At 33.5% G+C, this 15682-nt stretch overlaps 1 protein-coding gene across 1 annotated transcript; it reads left to right on the top strand.

Moving 5' to 3' along the window:
* The first annotated feature begins 7166 nt into the window (after window positions 1-7166).
* Window positions 7167-15189, top strand: LOC140788215 (probable ribosome-binding factor A, chloroplastic). The gene is made up of 3 exons (XM_073137384.1): window positions 7167-7550; window positions 12283-12456; window positions 14835-15189. The coding sequence occupies exons 1-3, from the start codon at window positions 7197-7199 to the stop codon at window positions 14979-14981; spliced, it is 675 nt and encodes a 224-aa protein (XP_072993485.1). The 5' UTR covers window positions 7167-7196; the 3' UTR covers window positions 14982-15189.
* The last annotated feature ends 493 nt before the right edge of the window (window positions 15190-15682 follow it).

Below are 15682 nucleotides of genomic sequence, written 5' to 3'. Positions count from 1 at the left end.
GAATAGCTAGAGAGTTTGAAAATCTATTAAATACTAGTGAATCCAAGTTATACATTTGTGGATGAATAAATCTAAATCTAAATCCATGTCTTATCGAATTCAAATCTAACTTTGTAAACTATATCTTATCAAATACAAAATCGAGTCAGATTGAGTCGTTTTCACCCTATCTCTAGGAGTTGGCTTATATCATGATTTGCCGAAACCACACACCTCTGCGATCTAGTGCAACACTTTACCTTTTTTTTAAGAAAAGAAAAAAATATAATAAAAGGGAAATAAGAAAGATTGAACGCTTGTGTTAGAAAAGATCATTTACTAATATATGCGCATTATTTATTATTTTATTTTATTTCTCGTGCTCTAGTCATCTAAAGATTTTATTAGCACTTAATCTAACCTACAGTCATAAGATTGAGATACAACATAGAGAAGCTAAATTTTTTATCATAAATCTATTATAATTCATATAAATATTAGAAATGACAAACCATATATGTATGAACAGAAAAGCTACAGTGATGAAAGATTAGATCAAATGTTCTCTTGAGAATGATAAAAAGTAGAGGGTTTCTTCCGTGCAATCGAATTAATTCTTTATCAATCAGTTTGATGAAGATCTAACGGTTAAGATCTTTAAGGGTATAATAGGAATGAAAGATATTACCGGTTCAGCAGGTAATTTTTTTTAGATATATAATCTTGCACATTATTTTTTAATAATTATATTATCTTAATATTTTATTAAGTAAAAGACATATATATCATTAACTGAGAGTAATGTAGGCTCACATGTTATCACCTATACTTATCTGATATAAATACTCCCAAGGGATGATAGATTCTAGCGGTAAAATCATATGTCACTATAGACTAAGGATTTTGAGAGTATCCCTAGGTTTGAGAGTTAATGGTTTTTCATCGCGGGTTTCTTTGGGTTGGAAAGGAATGTTATTTCTTCTTGATTTTATCGTTTAATAATCATGCTAAGAAAAAGAGATCATTTCTAAGAGACCATGACCATATGAGAAGTTCATCCTCATCTTATCCCCCATAATGGCGACTAATTTCAAGAAAAATTTTTGGTCTTGTCCTATTGTATGTGAGCATCTAGTTTTTCTTATGACTTTGCCTGCTTGGGGATTAAGCAGATGTTTATTGAGTGATAGTGATTAAATACTTGTAAAACTTCCAAGCTAGATTTTGTCGAGCAACTACTTAAGTTCTACTACAATGCTATTGTATTTTTTAATACATGCCATATATGGAGTTGATGTGTATTTGGATGTTAGTGTTATTCAACAACATTTTGCTTTTCTAGAAGAGATGCTTGTATTCCCCTATAGTCCAAATAGCACCAAAACTTTTCAGATCTACGCCTAGTCCGAATAAAAAGTGAGATGGTAACATGGTTTTGCATGCATGATTGACTCTTGTAGCTCGTATATTTTATTTTATCTGTCTCTATAATGTTACTCTCAAAATTCAACACTTATCTATTAATTTGAAAATAGCCTCTCTAATCCATGTAATTCTTTCTGAAGAAAACAATTGACTTAGCAACCGTGACGTATAATAATATTGTTACTACAATTGAAGAGAGATTCTCCATGTGAAGGTTTGCCTCTTAGAATTTTTCTTATCATCTATGTCTATGGAATCTAGGTCTTAAGTGAAATCTTGTGAAGCATTTGTCTCCTCCCTGGAGCCACTTGACAAAAGGACCTTACATGGAAGTTTTACTCATGAATCTCCTTACAAACCTAGTTCTTTATCTACTAGGTGTAGAGATTCTTCTAAAAATTCTGAAGATAAAGATTATGAACTCGAGAGGGAGTTTTAGTTCCCCCATAAACATTCTAATACCTTGCAAAAATAAGTTTTTAATATTTTTATTTACATAAATTGCATTACTCAAGAGCCGCGAATACAAAAGGAGCCGCTAACATCAACGGTAACAAAAGAGATAAGAGGGTCGAGAAAAACCCATTTTCACGTACAACCAAAGCCTGAAGATTGATGCATGTTTGCTAGCCAATCCACTAACGATTAGCTTCACAGTATATATGGTTGATCGAGATGGAGGAATATGAAGCTAAAAGAGTAATATAGTCTTCAATGGCTGGAGCAGTGGACTAGGAGGCATGCTGGTATACCCTAAACCATATTAACAAGGAGGAGGGAATCCACCTCGATCAAGAGAGTAGGACTATTGCGATGCTGGAGGCAGAAGAGCATGGCACAAAGGACAAAGGCTTCGATTACAAAGGTTGTGATATGCTCTAATACTAAATTGATAGGTTCTCGTACTAAAGATAGGCTACACAACGATTTCTTCAAGATCTAGATATATTACAGGAATTAGTCAGCGCAACCGTGTGAAAATATTCATATAATATTCTTTGGTAGTTATAAAATTACAAAACCAAGTAATTTGCAACTTTTGTATTTATGCTCTTTATAGGTTCGAACTTCAACTGGGACGAAAACACTAAATAATATGGGTGATGGTGGTGGTGATGGATAGAGTGGATGTTAGGGTTATGGATGGGTATGGAGGTGAAGGTGGATGGTGTTTATGATTAAGGGATATAAACGAAGGGAACGAAGTGGTCGAGATCCCAACGAAGAGGGTGGCTCGACAATCGAGTGAGATTAGAAGTTAGGAGAAACCTTGCCAGCGGTAGAGATGGAAGGATGGTGAAGAAGGAGGAGGGAGAGTCTAGAAAGAAGATAGGAGATAAGAAATCAATAATCAGATAGCATTATGAAGTTGGCTGTCATCCACATATTTATAGAAGCTAGCCAACAAATCCTAAAATAATATAAAACCCTAATTCTAGAGGATTTTGACCGTTCGCGTTCAAACATGCCTGATCATGTTTGAACGTACCAAAAGAGGTTCTCTATATGTGCGAACGGGATGCAGACAATTGAACTCAAGTGTTCGAACGCGCCCGACCGCGTTTGAACACACAATATATGACATCTATATTTGCGAACCTGATGTAAGCATTTGCAAGGGTGTTCGAACGCGACCCCTCCTACGTTCGAATGCGTGCGTTCGAATGCGACCTACATAAATTTTATTTTAATGAAAATAAACAACCAATGTAATAATAAAATATCCTAACTAAGTGTATCAGGTTGAGGCAAAGCTACCAAGTTCTTAATATTCAACTTGACACTAAGATACAAGGACACCTCAATGACATTCATGCTGAGCAAGTTTACTAGAAGTCAATGTTACCTTGTTTTGTTTCTTCCATGGCTCAGTTTTTTCTCCTCCTTGATTATTTTGATAATTTATGATAAAAAAAAGGGAAGAGTTCTTGTGTTTGATAGTTGCTAATATACTCTTTGATAGTTGTGATATAATATTTTTTGCAATGTAGTTGGTTTGATACTCTTTGATAATATTATTACTTATGTTTCTTATCATGACATATGATCTTGTGCTTTAGGTATTTAATTTCTTCCACACTTGCTTTTCACATGGTACGCAGTTCCTTTCGAAAGTACATGTTGATTTTAATCTTCTTCATTTGTGATACGTTATTTAAATGGTTATAATAGACATTATGCATATTGTAAAAGTTACATTGTCACAAATTACCAAACAGAGATTGTAAAGTTTGTAAATTGGAAAAATGTGATCAAAATAATTTTTTTTGGAGAAACTACATTTTATTAAACACACACGCATGCGTGCGCGCGCACGCACGTGTGTATATATATATATATATATATATATATATATATGTTTTGTTATATATTTAAGGTCCATAATATAATCAGTATTATTTTAAATGCTTTGTAAAGCTTATATAGTTTGAATATAATCATAAAGGACAAAGTGATATAAATAAAATTAAGGGGGTGGAGTGAATTTAGGCTTTATTATAGGGCGGTAAAATATAATTTTCTCTAATTCTTTATGTCTTGATAATTTTTTAATGTGAATATGCACCAATTGGAGGTTTAATTCATTAAAAAAGAAGTATCGAAAAAGTAAGTTGATGATTGGCATTCGGATGCACTATGACATTCGAGATACAAAGATAGTGAGTCTAAGGTTGATAGGCATTTACCAGTCATTTGAATGCATTGTGAATGTTCAAAGATACAAAAATAATATTTCTAAGGTTGATAGGCATTCATAAGTCGTTGGAATGCTAATTTTTTTATTTGAAAATATAAAGACTTTATGGTTGACAAGCATCTACATGTTGTTCAAACATCATGCAAACAACACATTGACAGTATATTTAGGGTTTTTATATACTTACAACCATCTTGATTAGCTTAGAGAGTATCTTTCAAATTTTCAACAGCTTCAAACATAAGGTGCTTCAAATATTAATCTACATATATTTGGTTTCTCAAATTATAGAGGATCTCGTCTCAAGAATTATTGAGACGATAAAATAATATTAAGAAACACTAAGATTACAAATTTATCATGGAAAACAGTAAATTGTAAAATGTTAGATTTTAAAGAGTTTAAAGAATGTTTTGCTCTCAAAATCCAGCGTAATCAAACAATGGCATGTTCCACTTTAAGGAAGTTATTAATAAAAAATAAAATTCTTTTAGGAGCTCAATATTTTTTAAAAACTAATAAAACGGACTGAAATGATATTTGGTGTGACAATTGCTCCTTAAGAACTAGTGTTTCCAAGCTATTTCAGATAGCTTGGGACCAAGAGACTAATATCAGTGATATATGAAATAATAGTGAATGGTATATCCCTCTCAAAAAAAACTATTGCTGTTGAGAGAGGATTGCTTCCGTCTATATCAATTGCTAGACAATTTACAGATAGAGGAGGAGAAGAAAGGTAAGGTGAGATGGTTATTTGAAGTTAAAAGATTTTTATATACGGTGAACTCTTTATATATTTTTTTGAATCATGTAGGAAATTTTCAGTTTTTTACGCTTTGAAAGTATGTAAGTGAATTAAAAATCAAGGTTTTTATATTGTTGGTTTGTTAGAACAAATTTTTGACAAAAGATATTTGGCAAGAAAAAATTGTGAAGGTGATATTAGTTGTATATTTTATAAAAAAAAATTGAAATAGTGAAAAATTATTATTATTTTTACATTATGAGCATGTTAGGAAAAAATTGAAGGTAGAATTCTACGTTAGATATGAAGATTAAACTAAACGAAGAGAAGATTTGTGGAGCTGTGATACAAGGAAGAAAATAGTAAAATGCGAGATCTTATTCTGCAGACTTTAGCTGCTTTAGTCGTAAAGTTTTTTTTTTTATAACAAGGATCTACAGATTGGAAAGGGATCTTATCCAAGTAGTAAAATTTTTTTCGTACATCACTATAAGAGAGAGCTTGTTAAGAAGAAAATGAAAAAAATGATGCAGGATAGTTGATATGGGAAATTTTTTGATGCTAGATAGGATAGCTAGAATTTTATGGTTCTGGACGAGATAACTAAGTACTATTATGCTTTGATATTTTAGTTTGTTTGGTTTTAAGTTATATAATGATTTTTAGTTTTGATATATATTTTTTAGATGATATTTTGTGGTGATTGAACAAATAATGTGTAAATAATTTGGTGAGAAAAAATCGTGGAGGTTACACTAGTTGTATTTTTTTGTAAAAAATTGAAATATTAAAGCATTTTTTATTTATTTTTTATTTTGTTGTTAGCATGTTAATAAAAAAATTGAAGATAGAATTATAAGGAAGATATGAAGACTAAGCTAGTAAGATGCGAAAACTTATTCTGTAGATTTGGGTTGCTTTAGTGATAAGTTTTTTTTATTGTAACAAGGATGCTAGAGATTGGAAAAAATCTTCTTCAGTAGTAAATTGTTTTTTTTTTGATAGGGCTATAAGAGGGAGATGTTAAGAAACAAAGGAAAAAAATGATGCAATTGTGTTGTTATAGAGTTTTTTTGTTGCTAGATAGGATAGCTAAACTATTGTGGTTCAGGATGAGATAATAAAGCTGATAGTAGGCACTGATATTTTGGTTTCTTTCACTTTAAGTTATTTTTAGTTGTAATATATATGTTAGATTGTAATAAAGGTTTTTGTAGTAATGGAACAAATGATGTGTAGATATAATAGGATGGGGTGTGTCGTATAAAATTTTGCCGGTGATTTGAAGTATTTGTAATAAATAAGACGCTAGACATCTTTTACTAAAATAATAAAAATAGAGTTAGAATATGAAACAGTTTCCTCCATTCCCCGATCTTATGCAATACTCTTAAATTATTAGATGCTAATATTTGACCAAAATTTATTCTTACATTCTTATAAACTTTTCTTGAAATATTATCAATTATATATTGTACTTGCTCTTGTTTAAAATTTTCTCTTGAATTTCACACACTATTTATGGATATCTAATTTCAATTTCTCATCCTATTTTTAATTTATTGCTAATCGAAGTAGGCAAATCTTTGGCTTAGATTTTAAATTAATCTAACACACTTTGCTACTCTAAAATAAATGGTATACATCATCATTATTTTGTGTTCATCTTGTGAATGTGTGTTATGGATAAGTGTCGCATGCGTTGGACATCTAATGACTATATTTATTATAAGAATTATTTCTCAAGGAGAAGCTAATTATAATAATTTTCATCCTTTTATCTCTTAGCAGCTTCTTATAGTGAATTGTTCTTACAAAAATTCGATGGGCTATATTTGTTTCATATTCAAGTGTAAATCTATCTAAACCATTTTAAATTTTAAAGTTCATTTAAAAAGTAATATTCTTTTCTCTCTTATGAAAGAGGTAAAGGAAAAGTCATACATTATTTACAATCTAGAGTTATCGCATGCTTTGTTGTTAATCATAATATGTGTTTGCTATGAGCTATTGCATGCCTTTTTTTCATATTTTTTTATCATCTAAAATCATATTATTTTAATAAAAAAATAGTTTAAATATAACCATGATAGTTAAAAAATGAGACAAATAAAATTATAACGTAACCACATTGCTATAATATAATTTCAAAGATCATAAGGGGGTTTAAAATTTGATTTACGCTTGCGGTTCCGGTGTACAACCGGTGACCACGAACCGCGACCTCCAAAACACTCGTCAGCAAGTATAAAGAAAATTAAAAGAGAAATGAGAGGAAACTAAAAACAAAACTTTCGCCTAATCCTCTCCTACGCTATTTAATCCCTCCCCCACCATATCCCACAAATGCAAAACATAATGCTACTGCATCGTCCACCATCATCTCCTCCTCTTCCCCTCTCCTCCCTCCACTCCACCCTCATCCATGGAGGCCTCCACCTCCACTTCCGTCTCAACCTTCATCCATGGAGGAATCCCTCAACTAAGGGAGGGCCAAGAAGGACAGGCGAGGTGAGGTGCATGGCGAACCAGCGTAGGGTTCGGATGGTGGCGAAGCAGATTCAAAGAGAGCTCTCGGATATGCTTCTCAAGGATAAGGTTCTCCAGTACGCCGTCCTCCCCGAGGCTTCCCTCGGAGCCGATCGCTATCTTTCCTCCCTCACCACTATCAGCGACGTCGAAGTCTCCGGTGACCTCCAGGTGCCCTTTTGTCTCCCCCTTGTTAAGAAAGGCGTCAGATTTATTGGTTTCTATCTAATTATGTTGTGGAAATGCCAACTTTGTTGCAAAAGATGCAAACTGTAGCTCAGAGATTGCACTTTTGAGAGTCGGGGTTACCCATTGCTGGTGTTTGATTAATTGAGATCATAAAAAAAATGTCTGGAGTATGATGCTAATGTATGCACCATAAATTGTCCTGGTTGTAACGAGTAACCGTATTGTCTTAGGAGCAGCTCAGTTTTGGATTATGACTGGTGTTAGTTCTCGTGTTTGTAAAGCTATCGTTAGGTTGTTGCCATTTGATGGCACTGCCATATGTTGTGTGGTTTAAATGTAAAGCTGGTATTTGGCCAAGTTAGTGCTTTATGCAGAGGATAAGAGACTATCTGCCAAGCAATGATCTTACGATGACAAAAATTACCCCAACAAGGAAATGCTGGAGTGGAGTCTAAAGGGATTAAGAAAGGGCATGCTTCTCTTTAACTTACGAATTACGATGCCTTGCAGTTATGTCTTAGATAGTGTTTTGCTGCAATTTCAGTGCCCTTTCCTCAAATTATAGAATAAAGGGGCCATGAACGATCTTCTATTAGATTGTACTTAGATTGAACATTTCTATTAGCTCTTCCTCTGATATATATCTCCTAGAAAGAGTAAGAATTTCCACTGAGGCTGCCATCCTCTCTATTCTTCTACAATTCTAGACTTCTTATGTTTGTGATTATTTTGAGTTGTTTCTCATTTTTGACAGGTTAAACTATGGCTAATGAGATGGGACTTCAAAACAACTGTCTTATAGTTATTAAGGCTGACCCTATCTTTTTGTAAATTTGCCTTTGGGTTGGTACTTGGCATCAATGTCACGAGGATTGAGTAGTCAATGACATAAGTGGTCAGTACTTCTGTAGAGCCCTCTAAACTTCAAGTTATGCTATAGAAGTATTAGAATCTATTGATCATTTATGTAAGGGTCCATTTTCATTGGCCTTTTGACAATAGTTTGTAAGAAAATTGTTATATATGATAAGCAAAACTACTAAATTTGAGGTTACATAATACATCTTATTTGCTAATGAATTCGAAGTAGAATGAATTTAGAATCATAAGCAATGTTCTAAAAGACGCACATCAGGTATGTAGCGGCCAAGGGGCTTCATGGCGTGAGACAGAATGAAGCATTTGCAAATAGTAGTTCGATGATGTTTCTACAATTCTAAAATGGTACAAAATTGAAATTTTTATTAATATTTAAGATGGTACAAATTGAGAAAATAGGAAGAAAAATTTAGTTACTAATTTGGTGCTCAAAGCAGTAAAATGAGCCTCTATTAGTCCGCTGTGGCTAGCTGCTATTTAGTCCATTGTGGCGAGCCGCTAAGGTGGCTGCCAGAGTCCCAAACGTCTTTCTAACCTACTGCGCTTAGTGTAGCATTTAGAGGGCTAATCCGCCATGATGGCTGCTACAACCTTTTTTTAGAACACTGATTATAAGGTTTTAGAATATGTAGATGTAAAAGCGCTCTTATGGGTTGCAGTTTTAGTAGATTAAAACACCAAAACGGAGAAAGAATTATACTTGATGGATAGGTACCTGAAAGGCAGTAATATTGTTTCCCCAAACTTATAATCCAACCAGGAAAGGGAAATGAGAATGTTGAAGTGTTGAGTAGGATTATTGGATATACAAAATAAGCAATGACAATAGTAGGCAGAAGTTGCAGTATCATCAAGAGGATAATTAAGTGAGACTTGATTAATATGGTTTTTCATGTTCAACAAAGACCACATTGTGCACTAGGATAAAGGATTGACATTTCTTAAGTAGAAGATTCCTTGGGAGGGAGGGAAAGACCAAAGCTAATATAGGAGAAATTTGTATGAAAGGAAATAATACATGTTTGAATGCAAATTGTTGCAATAAATAGAGATGAATGGAGGAAAAACGTCTGATAGCTGACTTTGAATAGATGGGAATTGGAATAAAGCTTGGTGGTGGTGGCTGTTTTGTTGTGACCTCATATGATGTTATTAACATTGATGAGCTTAAACCATTCGATGAAAGAATTAACCAAGAGGTGAGTGGAAAGGACTCTGATTAACCTATACAGATATCTATAATCCTAGAATGGCTTGTACTTGTTCCTATAGGATCTGTTGCAGCATGAACAAAATTTAAGTGTGCTAAAAGTTTAATAATATTAGTCACCAAAGGATAGTGAAAAGAACTTCTGGTTTTAATGATCTCCTTACACAGCTAGAGCATACATAAACCAAGTTGCAAATGAAGGTCACTTCTAGATGCTAGGAGAAAAATAAATTGTAGGACTGCAAAAAAGTTGAAATACTATGATTAGAACAGAAGGAGAAACTATATGTGGGTTGGCAATTTTGAATAATAACACAAGTGAAAGCATAGTATCTTTTTAATTGGGTAAATTACATCTTATCCCCTACAATTTTGGCAAAGTTTAGTGTGCCTTAGAACTTTCATTTCTGACTTTTGGGCCTCTTATATTTTAATGTCTGTACAATTGTTAGTTTTCCCATCCAAAGATAAAGGTAAAGGCAATAAATATCCTACAAGAACCATCAAGGCCTTGTCTTTCTTGCCCTTTATCTTCTAATTGATATGAGATTTGCTATCTTCAATATAGAAACGATGAGAATTTGGGATGAAAGATGTGTAAGAATGAAAATTTCCACAAATCGTTCATTTCCCCAATTGGTTATTGTAACTAAAAGGGGCATTTTGATCTTTTTTTCTTTAAAAGTACGTCTTCACGAAATTGCATAAATGTCAAAATCACAAGGAGTTGTAACAAAAAGAAGTTCAAGGAGTCAGTTTGAATTTATATTTTCCTGTTTTTAAATAAATTGATTCTATTCATAGGTGGCATGCATTTCAATCCTAGTATGTTAAGTCCAAACTATGTGAAAGAATTCTTGTTTGCTCATTCAACATGTCTTTGATTATGATACTTAAAATCATATTATAACTTGATATTACTTCATGATAGTTCTCCCAAAGTTGTGTACTCTACTTGTTGTTAGACTGTGAAACAAAGAAATATGTTTTCTGTAATCGTTAGAAGGTGCAGCTATGCAAGCTTTACTGTATGTGTCGGGTGATAATTCCAGAGGAAATTTATCTTTCGGGTGTATTATTATCTTATGTTATGTGTGTGTGTGTGTGTATATATATATATATATGTTTTATTAAAGATTTTCTCAAAGTTCTTAAGACTTTTCTAGTGCACCTTAAGGTTTGTAAAAGATAAAGGCTTTATGTTTCTCCAAGTTGAGATTAGCTTTTTACAACCTTGAGGACAGAGTTATCAATTAAATAATCATCTCAGTGGAGAGAGTTTGATGTAGATAGTTCATATACCTATTATACCTATTCCTTGTTTTAGTACTAAAAAATATCAACATACTGCGTACTTAGACAGTGTGAATAGTTACATTGATGTCTATGAAAATGAGTTGGTGCTATTTATGCTCACTTACTTCTAGCATATCTTATTTTCTTAAATAGTGCTCACTGATGAAACAACTTTATGTTCTGAACATAGAACTCCAAAATAAAATGAACCAGACTAGCTAATTTAACTAGGAATTGGTTGCAACTCATAATTGACTTTTAGTGTCCATCTCTACCTTTCCCTGCAAAAGAACGACCTAGTGTTATAGATTCATATGGAAGTAGAGTTTCTTCCTTGAAGAAATATATTTGCTATCCCTTTTGTCTGCCATGACTGAAGAAAAACTCAAAATGAATTGCTTGTATAAATTTGGTGCCCTTGTCTTAGTTATATGTTAGTAAGTCCTCACAGTTTTGATAAAGAATATTCACTGGTAAGTGTGTTTCCTGCACATTTACTTTTTGATGATTCTGATGTCCCTCATGTTACACTTTCCATATCAGACTTTTTCTTGCTCTTTCATAAGAGTAGTTAATGTGCCCTTTATTATTTGTGAGCTCTACAAGGCAGAAATATCTGATATGTATTGATATTACACTATGGACAAATTATTAAGTCTAAGAGCTTTGGATTGATCAAAGGTTAAAACTTTAGTTTAGATATGCAGATAATGTTGTCAAATTGCAGGGGATTCCTTTTATTATTGACAAGTCTGGGTCCTTAATTACAATACTTTTGAAAAGGATACTGAGATTCTTATCTTTTTATGCCCTTTTTTTCTTTATCTGGAAGAAACTTTTTCCTATTGATTTCATCTTAAGAGGAAGACAGGAAGGGGAATCAGTGAAACAAAACTAACCTCATCAGCTTAACTAATTATGTCTCCTCAAACTTCACTGGAAGTATTACTCGAGTATTAAAACTTGAGCACACCTCAAGCTAACAAGATAATTGAGATCTGCTTACAAGAAATTTGGTCCATTGTAATCAATTATTGTGAAGAAATTAACTTCTTTTTTGTAAACCATGCTGTTCATGCTTTTTTCCTTGTAAAACTTAGTACAATACAAAGATTGGGTTTGGCTTGTTTAGTTTACACAATACCTGAGGTTGAGCAGGACCTGAGCTGTTTAGGAGCAGCCTGTTGCAATCATATCCTGAATAAATTTACATGCACAAAACTTCTTTTGGTCACATATTCTTTTACTGGGCTGTTGAAGTACTACAATTTACCCTCTAAAACATTCGAGTACGATAAGTAATAATTCTTTTATTTTCAATGGTTTTAGGTTGTTAAGGTATATGTATCTGTTTTTGGAGATGAAAGAGGTAGAGAGGTAGCTATTGCTGGATTGAAATCAAAAGCCAAGTATGTGCGAAGTGAACTTGGCAGGCGGATGAAGTTGCGACTGACTCCTGAAATCCGTTTCATTGAAGATGAGTCTTTAGAGCGAGGGAGCAGGGTAAGCTTTACATATCACCTTATGAAGACCAACTTTTTCTATGAAAGCAAAAGTTTCATCTATTTAGCACATTGGTCATTTTCTGATACCTTATGGAAGTCCTATTAGCTGCCTTTTGTTTTCCCTCAACAAATCTTATGATGTATATACAAAATATTCTTGTTTGCTCTTATGTATTAATGATTAAGAAAATACTTTGGATAAGTTGTCATGAGAGGTAGTTTTTGGTTTTTTTCTAATGGATAAATTAAGTTACTTGAGTATATCATATCAGTAGTTAAAATGATTATTCCTCAATCAAGCAAAATACAAATGTGCATAACTGCGCTACCTATATAGACAATTATATGTATCTGTGTACCCAAGTACATGCACAACCTATTTCTAATATATTGTATCCTTGTTTTTCAAGATTTGATATATCATGTATCTTTTCCAAGGTTCTCATGTCTTTGTACATGCTTCATAGAGTGAAATTCTTTGATGTCAAGAGCACATCTCATAATATTAAGTTAAGAAAAAGAAATTTTATAAGAGAACTAAGACAATCATAAGATTTATGTATTTGAATTTTGGGGATTGCAAGAGATTTAGGGCTTCGAAAAGTGGACTTTAGGTTGATTGAGTAGTATTAAGGGCTAAGGTTTACTGGTTCGGGTTACTAATCATTCCATCAGAAATACGTACCTGGTAAACTGGGTTGGGTCCAGCCATGGCCATGGCCATTTCTTTTTCTTTTCTTTTTTCTAATATTCATTTTTGGATACTTATTGCGCGTCCAACACATGTTGGAACTATGTCCAGCGTGTGTCGGCATTGGACACGACCACACCTTAGGTTTTGGCATGTTACCATGTCTGTGCTTCCCAGGTAAAATGTTTAAGTGGTTTCACCAGGAAGGAGAGTAAGAAACATATTTATTTTTGGATTTAGGGGGATCAGCAACTGTGCATAAGATTTCAACAGATTGGTAAGATGGGTTGGATATGTGCATGTAGCGCACCAGTAATTTAATCAACAGAACCTTAAGAGGGAGAGAATGATAAAAAAGGATTGCAAGGAGAAGAGCAGATGGATAAAAAGTGGGCTAAAGCTTGGCCTGAAATCTTACCAGACCGTTTCAAACCTTTTCTGCCCATTTTGGCTGAAACAGCCTGAAGTGAACTATTCTAGCTCGAATTATAGGTCTTCTTGTTTTAGGGATATTTCTCTCATCCCTTGGAACCAATTAGTCCACTCAAATAGATTGGTTTTGAGCAGAATTTAAAACTTTGGAACAAAGCCTAGTGGCAGTTGTTACTTGTTAGAAGATGTTGAGGATGAATGTCATCACATATGGTTAGCACAGAACAGTCATTGAGGGGGCATAGTCGGAGGTGCAGATAGTTCAAGAAAAGGAAAAAGAGAGGATTAAGGGATGGGTTGGTTTAATAAGTACTTAGTAAATGAAGAGAGAGGTCATTGCCTTACATTAGATCAAGATTCACTGTTGAACAGCAGTGGAATAATAAAGAAATAACTCAACAAGTTGTGCGTATATAATTAGGCCAGGTCAGCTTGTGTCATTGGATAAATTTGGAGCTCACATGCGATTTTACTGATATTTTGAGTTTAGATTGGGTTAGCAGCCAAAATTTTTCTGACCAGATGCAGGCTTTCTGGTTGGGCTTAAATACAGATGAAATGAAGAACCAACCTCTTGGCAGGCTTGTGAACTTTATAAGAATATGGTTTTTGTGCCTAAGCTGACTCTTAAAGGACCTTTAAATTTCTATTTAGTGACAGCATTACCTGTCTATATCTCAAGTTACACTTCTGAATCATGTTTTGCTATTCTTCTAAGATGTAGCTGATTTGTCCACTGTTTCAAGCATTTCTACCGCTCCGTACTTATGACTGCATCATAGTAAGGATATGCAAAGTTTACGTTATATACGAACAATAGGCAGCATTAGGTCGAAACTGTTTTAATATTATGAAGTAGAATAGAAGGTTCCCCGTTCATTTAGTGTGATGATAAATACTTGCTTCATTGATCCAACTGGGCATGTTCTTATGTCATAGAATGTTAGAAACAATCTGGTAATTGGGTAAGATTTGGTATATCTTGTCCTGTCCTGACCATGTACTAGCAGAGACTCGATGCACCAAGATGCCCTTAGACTAGGTAAACCCCTAGCTTGTAAACTGAGATAGCTATCCCTCACCTGAACTGATTTTAAGGTTGTACATTCTGGTTGACAGAAAAATGAGATTGAGAAGCTAGGGATGTTAAACAATATATTCCAAATGCTGTTGTTGGTTTCATTACAATAGAAAATAATGACTCGATTACTGCCAGCATTTTGCAGCACTGAAGACTATTTTTTCCCCTTCAGGTGCTCGCTATATTGGATAGGTTAAAGGATGAGAAGAATTTTGCTGAAGGACAAGATGCAGAAGAACCATCTGAACAATCCAATGTATCTGAAGAAGATGACTGGGACAAAGATGAACCAGATGAGGGCATTGTCTATGTAAAGTAGCATAGGTTATTGGAAACTTTTGTAATTTGTATATGGCTTCACAATTCAGCAGTTTAGTTTTTTAAAACTTTCAAAAGATGATCAGAAAATGAAAATTTATATTTTGAAGGCATTTAGGTCCTCGACCAAGCATTTTACATGCAGGCCGCAATTAAATTCAATATTTTAGCTTTTCTTATATATATAAGAAATTCAAATTTTCATCCAATTTTTTTTCATATCTTGGTAAATTATTAAAGCTGTTGATTGGGTTTCACCTTGCTATGTTTTCATAAGACTGTGTTAGGCCTTATTGAGAGATTATTTTTATGGCTTCTAATCCTAATCATTTTGTTCGCCACTGAATACTTGTAGTCTCGTTTCTATTTAGTCTAAGGATTTGTGTAGATAAACTGAGAGAAAACAAACAAAATCAACTATAATTTCCCACATTATCGACAATATATTTTCTTTCCTGATACATTCATGCAAAGGTACAAGAGCAACTTGCAACTTTAACAGAGACAAATAAGCAAGACTCCAATTGCCAGTACGTAACACACAATCTTGTCACAAATCAAGGTTGAGTTTCTTTCTCTCCAAAGAAACGTAAAAAAGAAAGAACTATGCTAATATTGCTAATACGAAATTCTTCTCACAAACTGTGGTGAGTTTTCTCCTACCACATTCGCCTTGATCTTTGCTAGGTGAGACGGCACCCT

The sequence above is a fragment of the Typha latifolia genome, chromosome 5, assembly GCF_019914945.1.
Source record: "Typha latifolia isolate L0001 chromosome 5, TyphaL0001v2, whole genome shotgun sequence".
NCBI classification, from domain to species: domain Eukaryota; kingdom Viridiplantae; phylum Streptophyta; class Magnoliopsida; order Poales; family Typhaceae; genus Typha; species Typha latifolia.
The sequence above is the reverse complement of the archived record's forward strand: the minus strand, read 5'-3'. Positions and strand labels throughout refer to the sequence as shown.

What these genes read in the sequence shown, in the direction of transcription:
- LOC140788215 (XM_073137384.1), top strand. Translation starts at nt 7,197, where the DNA reads ATGCAAAACATAATGCTACTGCATCGTCCACCATCATCTCCTCCTCTT. An exon ending in AAGTCTCCGGTGACCTCCAG is followed by an intron (nt 7,551 to 12,282) that starts GTGCCCTTTTGT and finishes CAATGGTTTTAG; the next exon opens with GTTGTTAAGGTATATGTATC. An exon ending in CTTTAGAGCGAGGGAGCAGG is followed by an intron (nt 12,457 to 14,834) that starts GTAAGCTTTACA and finishes TTTCCCCTTCAG; the next exon opens with GTGCTCGCTATATTGGATAG.